General features: G+C 39.8%; 1 protein-coding gene across 1 annotated transcript; it reads left to right on the top strand.

The window, feature by feature from the left end:
• The first annotated feature begins 2,077 nt into the window (after window positions 1-2,077).
• rps16 (ribosomal protein S16) lies at window positions 2,078-10,347 on the top strand. Its single transcript, XM_072267513.1, has 6 exons — window positions 2,078-2,115; window positions 2,211-2,262; window positions 4,378-4,479; window positions 9,135-9,231; window positions 10,015-10,062; window positions 10,159-10,347. The coding sequence occupies exons 2-6, from the start codon at window positions 2,215-2,217 to the stop codon at window positions 10,302-10,304; spliced, it is 441 nt and encodes a 146-aa protein (XP_072123614.1). The 5' UTR covers window positions 2,078-2,115; window positions 2,211-2,214; the 3' UTR covers window positions 10,305-10,347.
• Window positions 10,348-14,467: the final 4,120 nt, after the last annotated feature.

Raw genomic sequence — 14,467 nt, 5'->3', positions numbered from 1 at the left:
TTCAATTTCGACATTCAAGAGAAGTTTGGACAGGTACATGGATGGGAGGGGCATGGAGGGTATGGTCTGGGTGCAGGTCAGTGGGAGTAGGCAGCTTAAATGGTTTGGTATGGACTAGATGGGCTGAAGGGCCTGTTTCTGTGCTGGAGTTTTCACCTCTCAGTCTCCTTCACTCCAAGGAATAAAGTCCTAGCCTGTCCAACTTTGCCCTGAAATTCAGTCCCTTGAGTCCTGGCAACATTACACTCTTCCTCGTTTAATAACATATTTCAATCAGCAGGGCAACCACAACTAAACACAACATTTTAATTGTAGCCTCACCAGCATCTTGTGCAACTGCACAATGACCTCCCATTTTTTTTTCAGTCAATGCCATGACCGAAGAAGGCCAACCTACCAAAAACATTCTTCACCACCCTATCTGTTTGTGGCTCCACTTCCAGGGAACCATATACTTCTACTTGTACATATACATATACTTGTACTGCAAGGTTCCTCTGTTCTGAAACACACCCCAGGGTCCTGCCATTTACTGTGACAGTCCTACCTGTCACTTGACTTTCCAAAACGCAATGCCTCGCACTTATCCAAATGAAACTCAATTTGCCATTCCTCAACCCACTTACAGAAAAAGATTGATGGGCAAAGTTCAAAAGCTTTAAAAGTTGTTATCTAAGTACACATATGTCACCATATACAACACTGACGTTCAAATTTCTTGCAGGCATACTCAATAAATCCAACAACCATAACATAATCAGTGCAAGACTGTACCAACCCTGTGCAAATAAGAAATAGATAGATAGATAAACAAATAAGCAAGCAAGCAATAAATATCGAGAACATGAGATGAAAAGTTCTTGAAAGTGAGTTCATTGTTTGTGAGAACAGTTCAGTGATGGGACATGGTAGCAGACATCCCACTTCTCCCGCATATTGATAGTGGCTCCCTGATGCCCGGAAATTATATACAATACCCAGCAAATTGATTTTTATTGAGAGGGAGAGCGAGCATCCTGATTGGTCTCTCTTTGTGCTAAGTAGACCTATCAGTTTTCTCTGTGGGCGGGCTTTACAGTCGACCTCAAAAATAATGACAGTGTTGCTCGCAGCGCTGTTTGAAACAGTGAACTTTTCTATTGCCCATAGTGGGTTAAAATGTAAAAGACGTGTTGAGGTGAGTTTAACAGGTGCCAATCGTTCATTAGCGTAGCTAACATTATTTAAATTAGCTGGCTAGCTGCTAAGGAGCTACACTATTGATGTCCTACGTGATGACGCCAAACTCCCTGTGGACTTGCTTAAAGTTGTAATAGAATAAACATGATAATATAATATAATATATGTACATATTTTAATGACACATTTTCTGCATATACCCAACTTGGTTTACAGATCAGACAAAATCACTAAACAAAGTATTACATACACCCTTGGAGGTCGAGCGGGGTGGGGGGTGCTACCTCCCTGAAATGAGTTTTTTAGGGTGGGATGTCTGGAATAGAAAGATTTTGTTTAAGCATTTTTGAGAGCCATGGAATTAGTGATGTAAATAAAAGCAAGTAAATAGATTTAAGCACTGGTAATGGACCAAATCTCCGTTATCTCACTTCATTTTGTGGTATCTTTTATGTGTAGATTAGATGGTACATTGTACACGTCGAAATTCAGAGATTGACAAAGGACTTGAATAAACACGTGATTCATTTTGCTGCTGAACCAAGGTTTCTTTTACCCCAGGACCATTAAGAAGGCACAGAGGAATGCTTTCGTCACGTTGAATGTAGGCAAAAAGCAATCCAACCTTTCGCCCTTCTTATTTCCATAGCTTCTCCTTCCAAATACTTATGCAGAAATGAGTTGTTAAAAATGTGCCCTTTTAATGAAGGACAAAGTCTTAAAAACAACAGCGACCCGAATCTCAATTTACGCGCGCTGCGCCAGCTGATTGACAGCTGGAGCCCAGGACGTCATCCAAACTCTCAGCCAATAGCAGGACAGCCGTTATTTCCTCAGCCTCCGCTGTCGCAAAGCCGGGTGGCTGCCGTAAAACAGCTCTTGATTTGGTGGGTCGGAAACCCCGTACAGTCTTTCTCGCTGCTGCCGCTCTGTCAGGTGAATTGGCCTAGTTGTCGGATGTGGGACTTTTAGGACTTTACACACCTTCTGTTGCCGTTGTAACTGTGTTTCTCCTCTTATTTTGACTTTAGGAACATGCCTGCGAAAGGACCTTTGCAATCTGTTCAGGTTTTTGGGCGAAAGGTGAGCCTTTTACGGGGCGGACTTGCCCCCGCGTGTGCTTTGCGCAGCGATCGCGCCTGGGCCTCGTGTTTCTGGAGCCGTGGAGTTGCAACCTCGGGCGGTTCTGGATCGCGATGCCCGTGTTCCTCGTTGTTCTCCGCCGTCCGAGTTCTCAATTCGAACCCGAGGCCGCCCCGGGCGATCGGGGCAAGTCTGACGGGTGGCAGCGGCCTGCGATTTCCCCTTTGGTGTGAGCGTCCCCATCCATTCTTTATCATGTGCCCAAAAAGCCTGAAATGTCATTGATACGTGTTCTCTTTTAGACATAAATAGTTCGTTTTGAGACGTGAATACATTGGATTTTGTTTGAATTGGTTAAAACAGTATAAATACAGATATTTAACGTAGAGCATGGAACTTGTCTGTTTTTAACATGGTCGAGGTTATTATTTAGGCAATTATTCAGCTCTAGGTTAATTTCAATAATAGTTAAAATTACACTGACTTGCAGAGTTCCCCAGTGATTTTGTTTGCTTCATCTAGCTAAATCAGTCTTGAATTTTTGATTTGCAATTTAACCCCTTAAGTGAATTTGACAGCATTGTGAAAATGGTTTCTCTTCCACCAAAATGTCCTACATTTAATCTGATCTAGCTACTTGTCCTCAATCTCTAAATGATGCACAACCTTTTTTCATCTCTTCAATTCTCAATTATTCCATTATTTCAACCATTTTGTACTTGATAGTCAATCTACATTATACGATTTGAAGGTTCACAGTCTTGAAGGGGTCACATCACTACGTGTGCAGTGATGAGCCTCTATGGAACTCTGCCTGTCTTAAAGTCATCAATAAACAGTGCATAGAAATCATTCCAGAGAAATATCTAATGTAATATGTTACTTGCACTGAGTACCTGCCATCCTGTTTAAACCCTCCTAAATCTTTATTCAGTTTGCTATACTCCGAGATCTCCAGAGATAGGAGGAGTTTAACAAGATCATCACAAGATAGACTATACAGAAATATTAAGTCTTCAACTTAATATATATGTTATTTAGTGCATTTATATCCTTTGTGAGGTGTTCTATTCCAGTAAATAATTTATTGGACTTTATTGCCTGAAACCTGTTCAGGCTGCTTCTGATTGTACTTTTTGGATGTCTGGATGTTTTATCAAAGATGTGGGGAAACTACTGCAGGCACCCAGATTAAAGTAGATTTCTAGTCATAGTCATACTTTATTGATCCCGAGGGAAATTGTGTTTTGTTACAGTTGTACCAATCAAGAATAAAGTATAGATATAGCAATATAAAAAACCATAAATAATTAAATAATAATATGTAAATTAGGCCAGGAAATAAGTCCAGGACCAGCCTATTGGCTCAGGGTGTCTGACCCTCCAAGGGAGGAGTTGTAAAGTTAAGGCCGCAGGCAGGAATGACTTCCTATGACGCTCCGTGTTGCATCTCGGTGGAATGAGTCTCTGGCTGAATGTACTCCTGTGCCCAACCAGTACATTATGTAGTGGATGGGAGACATTGACCAAGATGGCATGCAACTTGGACAGCATCCTCTTTTCAGACACCACTGTCAGAGAGTCCAGTTCCATCCCCACAACACTGGCCTTATGAATGAGTTTGTTAATTCTGTTGGTGTCTGCTACCCCAGCACACAACAGCAAACATGATCGCACTGGCCACCACGGACTGGTAGAACATCCTCAGCATCGTCCGGCAGATGTTAATTCTGATGTCCATTCTCCAGTCCACTGGTATGTTCTGCAGAAGTGTGAAGTAAAATGTCTAAGCCAGTCCGATTTCTACCCCAGTATCCCAGTCTATCATAGTTTAACTCCTTCAGTCTCACTACAGCATTAAAAAATTGTGTTTTGTCCATAAAGCTCACTTGTAGATGTAAAGATGAAGAGCCGTAGGAATAGCTTCTCCCCTTTCTCTGTGAGATTTCTAAATGGTCCATAGTCAATGAACACTTCTGTACTATATTTTGCAGTTATGAGTTTTTTTTTATCTTTTACGCTGAGCTGCTGCAAAACAACAATTTATACATTTTATCAGTGGTAATAAACCTGGTTCTGATTCTGAAGTCAACTTAAAAACTTTCTGCTCTACAGAAAACAGCAACTGCTGTTGCCCATTGCAAAAGGGGAAATGGCCTCATCAAAGTGAATGGCAGGCCTCTGGAACAGATTGAGCCGAAGACCTTACAGTACAAGGTAAGTGAAGCCCATCTGTACCTGCTCATGCCTGCTGACTGTTGGAGCATTCTGAAAGGCTTTGCCTTTTGTACGTTGTATGCTTTGGGAGAAGTTGGAGGTTGTAAATTTCTAATTTTCTTCTATGCAGCAATAACCAACAAACAGGTAATCCTAGATTCCATCCATGCTGATTTGAAATGAGAACTTGAGCCCACAACATTTGAATAACCAGTTGATCTGACTGCTCCTCTGTGTTGTAGAGCTGCACCTTTGGTGCTCCATGTCGTTGGCACCACTGAACAAGTTAATTGAGTGGAATTGTGAAAGATTTTATTGGGAACTGGGATTTGGCACAGATCTGTTTCAGAGCAGCTTCCCATATCCTTGATTCACATTAGAATCTAGTACAGTGTTCCTTCAACGAATGACCTTGCATGTCTTCAGATGTTGTATCTCAGTGATTTGCAATTAGTGCAAAATTGTTCATAATATCCCTTAAACATCAGTAATGTTTTTGCTAGATACACATACAGGTTGAGCAGTCCTTATCCAAAATCCAAAATCTTTTTGAGTGCTTACATGGCACCACAAGGTGGAAAATTCCACAAGATGCTGGAAAGGTTCCCAGGTAATCCATGGGGCTTTGTGCACCATGGAGAGTTTTGAGAACTGACCTCACATATCTTGAGTGCCGCCAGTTTGCTTTCAGCGGTTGTCATAGCCAGACCTTTGTGCGTTACTCACAGTAATTACCATGTGTTTTGCACTTATTCCTTGCTCTGTGCTGTGAAGGTATTGTTGAAAATGTCTAAAAGGCCTGCAGTTACCCCAATAGGTAATAGTGAAAAGGAAAAGAGGAAGCATTTATGATACAGAAAGTCAAGTTGTTGGAAAAAGGACAGTTGTGTAAGCGTGAAACACCTAACAGAGGAGTGTGGCATTGTGCAGCCTGAACAAACAGAAGGCCAAACTATTAAAAGTTCTGTGCTGAAAATCACGAGCAGAAGTTAAGGAAAAATAGAAAAACATTGCATAAAGCAGTAAATGAAATCTCGATTGTGTATGGAAAAAGTAGAATTGTCAGTGTTGGAGTGCACATGTGCTGCTTAATGGTATGCTGATCATGAAAAAAGCAAAGATCTACCATGAACTGATAATTGAAGGTAATTTAATATTCAGTAGGCTAATTGCAGAAATTTAAGAAAAAGCACAGCATTAAGTTTTGAAATATTTGTGATGATAAACCTCTGATCACAAAGCAGCAGAGAAATTCATTGATGAGTTTATCACTGATGAAAATTTAACGGCAGAACAAGTCTTCAGTGCTGATGAGATAATTGTTCTGGCATTAATGCCCCTGGAAGATACTGACTGCAGCTGATCAGAAAGGAATTAAGGTTGCCAAGGACGGTGTAACTGTGCTGGGATATGCTAATGCAATAGGCACACATAAGTGCAAACTTGCTGTGGTTGCTAAAAACAAGCGTCCTCGTTGTTTTAAAGGAGTGAGTACCTTACCAGTCCATTATCAAAAGGGCATGGAGTGCTGGGGACATCTTTCTTGATAGGTTTCACAAACATTTTGTAAATGGATTTTGTGTTTAAACTTGGGTCCTATCCCCAAACTATCTCATCATATAGCAGCAAATGTTCCAAAATCCAAAACACTTCCAGCCCCAAGCATTTTGGATAAGGGGTGCTCAATGTGTAATGCCGAGTGTTTTTCCAACATCTCAGGCCAGAGGGTCAGTGTTCATTCTGATGACTCATTCAAGGAATAGTGCTGGTTAGTCTTTAGTTGTAATGAGTCTTCATACATTTGACTGTCTCAGAGCTGAGGGTGCTGGCACTGAGTGACCTGCTTGAACAGACCTTACTCAAGCTTTGAGTTTGTAAAAAAAAAAGCCATGTCTTCTGTATGAATTGAACTGCAGAATTATATTCCAGAAAAAAATGATTTGATATTTTGATGTATTGTGCACTTTGTTAGCTGGATCTGGTAGAACTGTTTATGTGCATGTTATTTTGTTTCACTGTTTGTCTAGTTTACTTGATGGTTGGGTACATCTTTGCAGATACAGTGAAGAGCAATAATGACTCAAATGTTCTGTGGTAATGTTTAACCTGGTAAACTGTATTTATGTGATCACAGCTCTCTGAGTTTCAGCTTTACTGGAATTACTTTTCATCAGAAGTTATAACATGTACATAACTTTCAATTGTATGTTGTGATAATTGCTGGTGCTAGTTACTGTTGCAAGAAAAAGTTAGTGAACCCTTTACAATTACCTGGTTTTCTGTATTAATTATTCATAAAATGTGGTCTGATCTTCATCTAAGTCACAATAATATACAAACACAATATGCCTAAATATTAACACACTAACAATTGTATTTTTCATTCTTTATTGAACTCAATGTTTAATCATTCACAGTCTAGGCTGGAAAAAGTATGCAAACCCTAGTATTTGTTACATTGTAGAACCTTCTTTAGCAGCAATAACTTCTAAATGTTTCCTGTAGCTGCTGAACAGACTTGCAGAATGGCGAGATGAATTTTAGACCATTCCTCCATACAAAACTTGCAGCTCAGCAATATTTCTGGGAAACCTTGTATGAACAGCTCTCTTCAGGTTATGCCATGGCATCTCAATTGGGTTAAGGTCTGGGCTCTGACTCACCCATTCTAAAACGTGGGTTCTCTTGTTTTTGAACTATTCTGTTGTTTTTACTCTTGTGTTTCAGATCATTGTCTTGTTGCATCATCGAACTCCTATTGAGCTTCAGATGTAGGGCTGCTACCCTGACATTTGCCTATAAAATATCTTGATACAAATTTGAATTCATTTTTCCCTCAACAGTTGCAAGCTGTCCAGGCCCTTAGACAGTAAAGTAGCCCCAAACCATGACACTCCTTCCACGTTGCTTCACAATTGTGATGAGGTTTTGGTGTTGATGAGCAGTGTCCTTTTCCCTCCAAACATAGCAGTGTACATTTCTGCTAAAATGTTAACTTCTGTCTCATCTGTCTGCAGAACATTGTCCCAGAAGTGCTGTGGAGCATCCTGGTGGTCTTTTGCAAACTTGAGATGTGCAGCAATGTTTTTGTTTGGAGAGCAGTTGTTTCCTTTGTGGCGTCCTTCCATGAACAGAGACTAGCGAGTTCTAGAGATTTCTGCAGGTCTTTTGCTATAACCCTTGGGTTCTTTTTCACCTCCTTCAGCATTGCAGGTTGTGCAGGAGTTTCCTCCATTGAGAGGCAGTTTCTCTAACTGTGGGCTGATGAACACTCAGGTCTTTAGAAATGCTTTTGTAGCCTTTTCCAGCTTCATGCATCTCTACAATTCTTCTTTTATGGTCCTTAGTGCACATAAACAGATCTTTCTTGAGAAGAGCGGGCTCTGCCAGTAACCTGACTTTGAGTATCTCATTTTTGTAGAAGGCATTACCCCAGAGGTTCACATACTTCTTTGAACCTAGGCTGTGATTATTTAAATGGTGTACTCAGTATTGACAAGGAGTAGTACAATTGTTTTTGTGTTGTTAGTTTAGGCAGATTGTGTTTGTCTATCTTTGTGATTTAGATGAAGATCAGACTACATTTTATGAGTAATGCAGCAAACCAGGTAATGGCAAAGGGTTGATCAACTTTTTCTTGCATCTGTATGTCACTAATTTGTTGGGCTTTATTCCTCTTGTGTAAAACTGTTCTGAATTAGTTTCTACTCATTATAACATACAGTGGGGAGGTGGGGTTCTTGTTGGCCATCACTCCTGTGAATCAAACGGAATATAGGTTTTCAAACATTTCCTGTTAGCAGCATTCCATGTGTAAAAAGTTAGACTGATGGAGACCAAGGTTAACAGTTATCTCAGTGTTCTGAATTCTGTCTTTGTTTGCTGCATTCATTCCACTAGACTATTAGTTCACAAAAGTGTTTCTTCATCATTGTTTGAGTTTGCATCTTAGGCCAGGCAGCAGTGGAGAAGTCTTCCTGATTAAGTGCAAAATGTGACCGACCATGATGATCTGAAATAAACATAATAAAAACTGGAGGGCTGTGTGTGAGGGAAGGGTTAGATTGGTCGTGGAGTAAGTTAAGAGATCAGCATACCATCGTGGGCTGAAGGGCTTGTACTGCATTGCACTGTTCTAGGTTCTGTTTAAAATATTCCGCAGGGCTGGTAGCATCTGTGGGAGAAACGAGCGATGTTTCAAGTCAGTGACCTTCAGGGCGCTGCCTTGCAACTGAATAAACTTGGATTCTGCAATACATTATTCAAAGTAAATTTATTATCAAAATATGTTTACTGAATTCAAGCCTGAAATTTGTCCTGCAAACAATCACAAAGCAACAAAACGCCATACAGTGACGCTATTCGAATATGAATTAGAAAAGTTGTATTTTTATATATTTAGCATTCAGCTCTGCAATGTTTTTAAGTTTCTCAATTTAAGTTACCTAAACGTCTGTGAAGCACTCTTCTTTCATTTTTTCATTAGCATATGTGTTTTACTCTTCATGAAATACAATCAATTGTTGAAAGGGGGAGATGCTGACTTATTGGAAGAGCCAAAATAATTGCGGTCCTTTTTTTGTAGTGGTTTATTGTGTATTTTACACTGAACAAAGTATAAATAAGATTTTAAAAGAACATTTTATTCTTTACAGCTGTTGGAACCAGTTCTGCTGTTGGGCAAAGAAAGATTTGCTGGTGTCGACATCAGAGTTCGTGTGAAGGGTGGTGGTCACGTAGCTCAAATCTATGGTATTATAATCAATATATTTATTCTATACTTTATTCATTTTCAGAAATTCTCCTACTTAGTGGTTACATTGCCTGAAAAAAATAAATCCAAGTAAAAACCATTGGGATTTGCCTCAGCAATTATAGCCCACTCATAAAATAGAAAATTTAGTTCTTATTGGCTGTTTACTGTTTATATACCACGTGCACAAGTGTGGAGGCATGAGATTTGGGAGCTGCAAAAGAGAGATGGGATTGTGCAAATGGCATCTTCCTTTGAATGAGCTAAAGATTCTATCCAAGACATTGATTCCAAGGTCCAGCTCCCAAACTAAATTACTTGTACAAATAATAGTTAAGTTACTAGACTAATATTCAGAGTCCAGAACTATTTATCTGGAGAAGAGTTTGAATCATCCTCTAGTAGCTGGGGAGTTCAAATTCAACTCCTTAAATAAATCTGAAGGGGAAATGTAATATGAATGAGATTAACCACAAAACTTCTGATTTCTCATGAAGTTTCATCTCATTTACCAATGTCCTTCAAGGAAGGAAACCTGCCATTTATACCTATGATTCGGTTCCATCTGTGCAGTTAATTCATTGCTATCTGTTCTGGGACAAATAAATGCCAGTAGTCTCATAAGTCAGTATTTTACTGATGTAAAATTAGAAGGGAATGGTCGTTGAATTAAAACTTTTGTTGCAAATTAAAGTGCATTTCAGAACTAAAATGCTCTTTTTGTAATAGTTCCCTATATGCTTCTTCTGAAGCTGGTTAACATGTTTTTGTTTCGTCAACAGCTATCCGTCAATCCATTTCTAAAGCATTGGTGGCTTACTACCAGAAATGTATGTACTTCCCAACATCTTACTTGAAAATATTTTCTGATTATTTTTTTTTCTCTATTTGGCAATTTTCAAATGACTTTTGTTGTTGCTTTGTAGATGTAGATGAAGCATCCAAGAAGGAGATCAAGGACATCCTCATACAGTACGACAGGACTCTGCTGGTCGCTGATCCTCGTCGTTGTGAGGCCAAGAAATTCGGTGGACCTGGTGCCCGTGCACGTTACCAGAAATCTTACCGTTAAAATGTTTTATTTTGATTTGTGGCAAATAAATATCTAACTGTCACCCGGCCTGTTCAGTATCTTTGAAATGCTTCTCTAAATTGGTCTGTTTCACCATATTGATTAATATGTCATTATTTGTAGGATTTTTATTATATAATTCTGTTCTAATTTTGGGTTGCCTTTCTACTCATCTCGTTTAATTAATTAATTTATTTATTAGAAATATAATGTGGGATAGGCCCTTCTGGCCCATCAAGCCAAGTTGCCCAGCAACCCTTGATTTAACCCAAGCCTAGTCACTTGACAATTTACAATGGCCAATTAACCTACTGACTGGTACGTCTTTGGACTGTGGAAGGAAACGAGTAGCCGGAGAAAATCCATGCATTCCACTGGAAGGACATACGAACTCCGTACAGAGGATGCAGGGGTTGGACTTTTCTTCCAAGTACACTTTTTAAAAATAAATGAATTTTGCAGTCTTTCACAGCCCTCTGCATAAGCAGAAAGTAATTCCAAGCTGGGGGTTCCAAACCCTTCTTTATGTCATGCAGTCTTACCACTAACTGAGGGTCCGTGGACCCCAGGTTGAGAATTCCTGTTCTAAACTTTAGCTGATGATCTAAATTTATTTTTTTAATTACTGCTCCACTGATCAAAGAGAAAGGTTTCCAGGATAAATCAATCACTAAGATGTGGGTCAAGTTTTGCTCTGTCAAAGGAATAACTAACTTTTCATTAGAGCTCAACACAAAGTAGTGTAACTCAGAGTGTGAAGGATGTACAGATTGGGCAAGCTGAAAGGAATGGGCTTTTAAATTGAGAGTTCATATCAAAGTAAAATAATGGGGTGCTCTATTATATTGATTGGAGGGAGTGACGTATAGTGTGTGATAGCATTTCTCTGACTCTGCTGTTGTCATATATAGTGACAAAAGCTTTAAATACACAGTACTGTGCAAAAGTCTTAGGTGCGTGTCTGAAAAATTTTTTTTCTGTAAAGAGATGTTTTCAAAAATAAGTGAAATATTTATAAATATGAAAAAAAAATCTGTAAAACAGTAAACAGGAAAAAGCTAAATCAAATCAACATTTGGTGTGACCTCCCTTTGCCTTTAAAACTGCATCAGTTCTCTTTGGTACACTGTTCAGTTTTATAAGAAAATCAGCTGCTAGGTTGTTCCAAACAGCTTGGAGAATTTGCCACAGTTCTGTAGACTTTGGCTGTCTTGTTTGCTTCTGTCCAGGTAATCCCGGACAACCTTGATGTTGAGATTAGGGCTCTGTGAAGGTCATGCCATCTGTTGCAAAACACCTTGTTTGTTTTGCTGCAGATAGCCATTTATGACCTTGGCCTTGTGTTTGGGTAATTGTCCAGCTGCAGAATGAAGTGCCGATCATTCGTCACCCTAATGGTACTGTGTGATGGTTAAGAATCTGCTTGTACTTCTCAGCCTTGAGGATTTCATTAATTCTGACCGGATCACAAACTCAGTTGGCAGTAATGGAGCCCCAAACCTGCAGGGAACCATGGTAGTGGTTCACTTTTGGCTGCAAACACATTCATGCCCTCTCCTGCAATTCTACAGAAAAACTGCCTCCTGTTTGAGGCAAAGAACTTAATTTTGACTCACTAGTCTAGAGCACTGGCTGCGATTGTTCTTGCATTTTTGGGTGTAGGTTAGTTTCTTGCTTTGTTTCTGCTTCAGAGGAATGGCTTTTTGGCAGCAACTCTTCCATGAAGACCACTTCTAGACTTGAGTGCACAGTGGATTCTGTGAGTTCAGAGTTGATAGCAGTGCTGGACTTCTGATTTAGAAGGAACGTCAGTTTGATATATGTCTTGTCTGCTGCACTTGATTTCCGTGGCCGACCACTGTTTCTGGTCCTCAACCTTGCTCATTTCTGTGCTTCATTGGAAGAGCTTGGACAGCACATCTTGGAACTTCTGTGTGCCACAAAACTTGCTTGGGAGAGATATTGCTGATGCAGGATGACCACCTTGTGTCTTCTAATGCTTACTCTTGCCATCGTGTATGAATTGATGATTTGAAGGTTATACTGCCACACCATCTTACTTTGGTTGTGCTCTGCTAGTTTGATTCCTTCTGTTCCCATTTCTGCGTCAGTTAATCAGTTTAGTTCATTCAACTCGTCATCGATTATTAGCATCCTGTTATCTTTCTTTAATCATGCACTGGGCTGTATACCTACAAAATCAACTTTTTATTTGAAAAGTGGTTTATTACTTAATATGCTACTTTTTAAAACAAAATACAAATTTCTCTACCATTAAATTTTTTAGAAAAAGAAATTTGCCCTATTCTGATAAATTGATACAGAAAACAAAGTTTAGTTTGAAAACAAAATTAATATTTAAAAAATCTAGGGTTCCTAAGATTTCTTGATCCAGTGCTGTAGAATAGGATGAGCACCAATAACAAGTCAGTGGGCAATAAATGAATAACCAGTTTGAAATCTTCACTTTTCTATAACACATTACACAAAAAATGTTTGTTTTAAGATGTTCAATTACCACACTCAATTTTAATTCTATTCAAATTACCTACGATGGGAGGGTGTAATCAATATCCAAGAGATATTTAACTTGGAATGCAGAACATAATATTTCTGGAAATACTTTGGGTTCAAGAATTGCCTGTAGAGAGAAATGAATATAAATAAACTGAAAGGGTTATCTGAAATTATGGAAATTAAGGAAATCTGAAATTCTAGAGTCCTGAGGAGAGCAAGGTGTTATGGTAGAAATGAGGTACTGTTCAATGAGCTTGGTGAAACACTGGAAGAGAGGCCAAGAGTTATGGATTGAGAATTAAAACTGACCTTGTAGACTGGGGTGTTCTTGCAAAGAAATCTGGATTTCTGTAATGTGTGAACTATGGTGTAAATAAGTGTACATTACAATGTGCGTTTGAGTTTCAGCTTCCCCTATAGGGGTTGTCTGGACGAAGGGAACTGGAAAACATTGCGTTTTCTGCAGCTGGAAAGGGCTGTGAAGAAGGTGTGGTTGTGGAGATGTAAAAGTGCTGCAGGGAATTTGCCCCTTTTGCCATGGCATCCTGTTGGAGAGGAATAGTGGAAGATGATGCACTAACCGAGGTGAAAGATGTGGACAAGAAAGAATCTGGAGTTACAAGAGACTGCAGGTGTTGGAATTTGGAGCAACACTTGAGATGTTAAAGGAACTCAGTTGGTTGGGCAGCTACTATGGAAGATTCTAGTCCAGATGGACTCAACGCGAAACGTCAGTTGTCTATTTTCTTTAATAGAAGTGTAGGGAAATGGGAAATTGTACATAAATGATGTAGGAGATCTTCCTACTCATTGTGTCCACGCTGTCCCCCAGAAGCAGGATCCCATTACTCCATTTCCCTCTCTTATTCTCACAGGCATGTCCATTAATTCTATTTATCATGAATCTAGGCTGAGGGGTATCTTACGAGCAAGAGAAATCCAAGCTTTAATTTGCAAGCGCCTAATTGGGGTGTGGTTGTATAAAATAGAGCAGCCAAGCGGCCACAGAGAAACTGCATGGATAACAGATAGGATCCTAGGTCAGGATCAAACCTAGGACTCTTCCACCGTAAACAACAGGAATTCTGCAGATGCTGGACATTCAAGCAACACACATCAAAGTTGCTGGTGAACGCAGCAGGCCAGGCAGCATCTCTAGGAAGAGGTGCAGTCGACGTTTCAGGCCGAGACCCTTCGTCAGGACTAACTGAAGGAAGAGTGAGTAAGGGAGTAATGCGTTCACCAGCAACTTTTATGTGTGTGACTCTTCCATTGTGTTGTCAGCAATAAAACGTCAATAAGTGATTGCAGTGCCCCTTAACTAAGTTGCCAAATGTAGGTAACACGCCGCGATGTCCATTCTCTTGCTTATCCCGAGCCTCATCTTGACGAGGGGAAGATCGTGGTGTAAAAGTTGTTAACACACACACAGAGGATCGTTTTTCCCTGACCTCCACCTTAGTTCTTGTATGTTTGTCTTGAGGAACGTATCTTTAACATCTAATGTTCCTCCCAGCGACTGGAGCGGCAATGATATCGCAGCTGCTAGCTTTTCAAGCAGCTCCTATTGACAATCACACAGGTTTTGTTTTGGCAGGTGCTTCTTTCTGAAAAGTGCCATGGTGTTATTTCTATTGGGCCTATCA

Source organism: Mobula birostris, chromosome 9, assembly GCF_030028105.1.
Source record: "Mobula birostris isolate sMobBir1 chromosome 9, sMobBir1.hap1, whole genome shotgun sequence".
NCBI classification, from domain to species: Eukaryota; Metazoa; Chordata; class Chondrichthyes; order Myliobatiformes; family Myliobatidae; genus Mobula; species Mobula birostris.
The sequence above is the reverse complement of the archived record's forward strand: the minus strand, read 5'-3'. Positions and strand labels throughout refer to the sequence as shown.

What these genes read in the sequence shown, in the direction of transcription:
- rps16 (XM_072267513.1), top strand. Translation starts at nt 2,215, where the DNA reads ATGCCTGCGAAAGGACCTTTGCAATCTGTTCAGGTTTTTGGGCGAAAG. An exon ending in TTCAGGTTTTTGGGCGAAAG is followed by an intron (nt 2,263 to 4,377) that starts GTGAGCCTTTTA and finishes TCTGCTCTACAG; the next exon opens with AAAACAGCAACTGCTGTTGC. An exon ending in GGTGGCTTACTACCAGAAAT is followed by an intron (nt 10,063 to 10,158) that starts GTATGTACTTCC and finishes GTTGCTTTGTAG; the next exon opens with ATGTAGATGAAGCATCCAAG.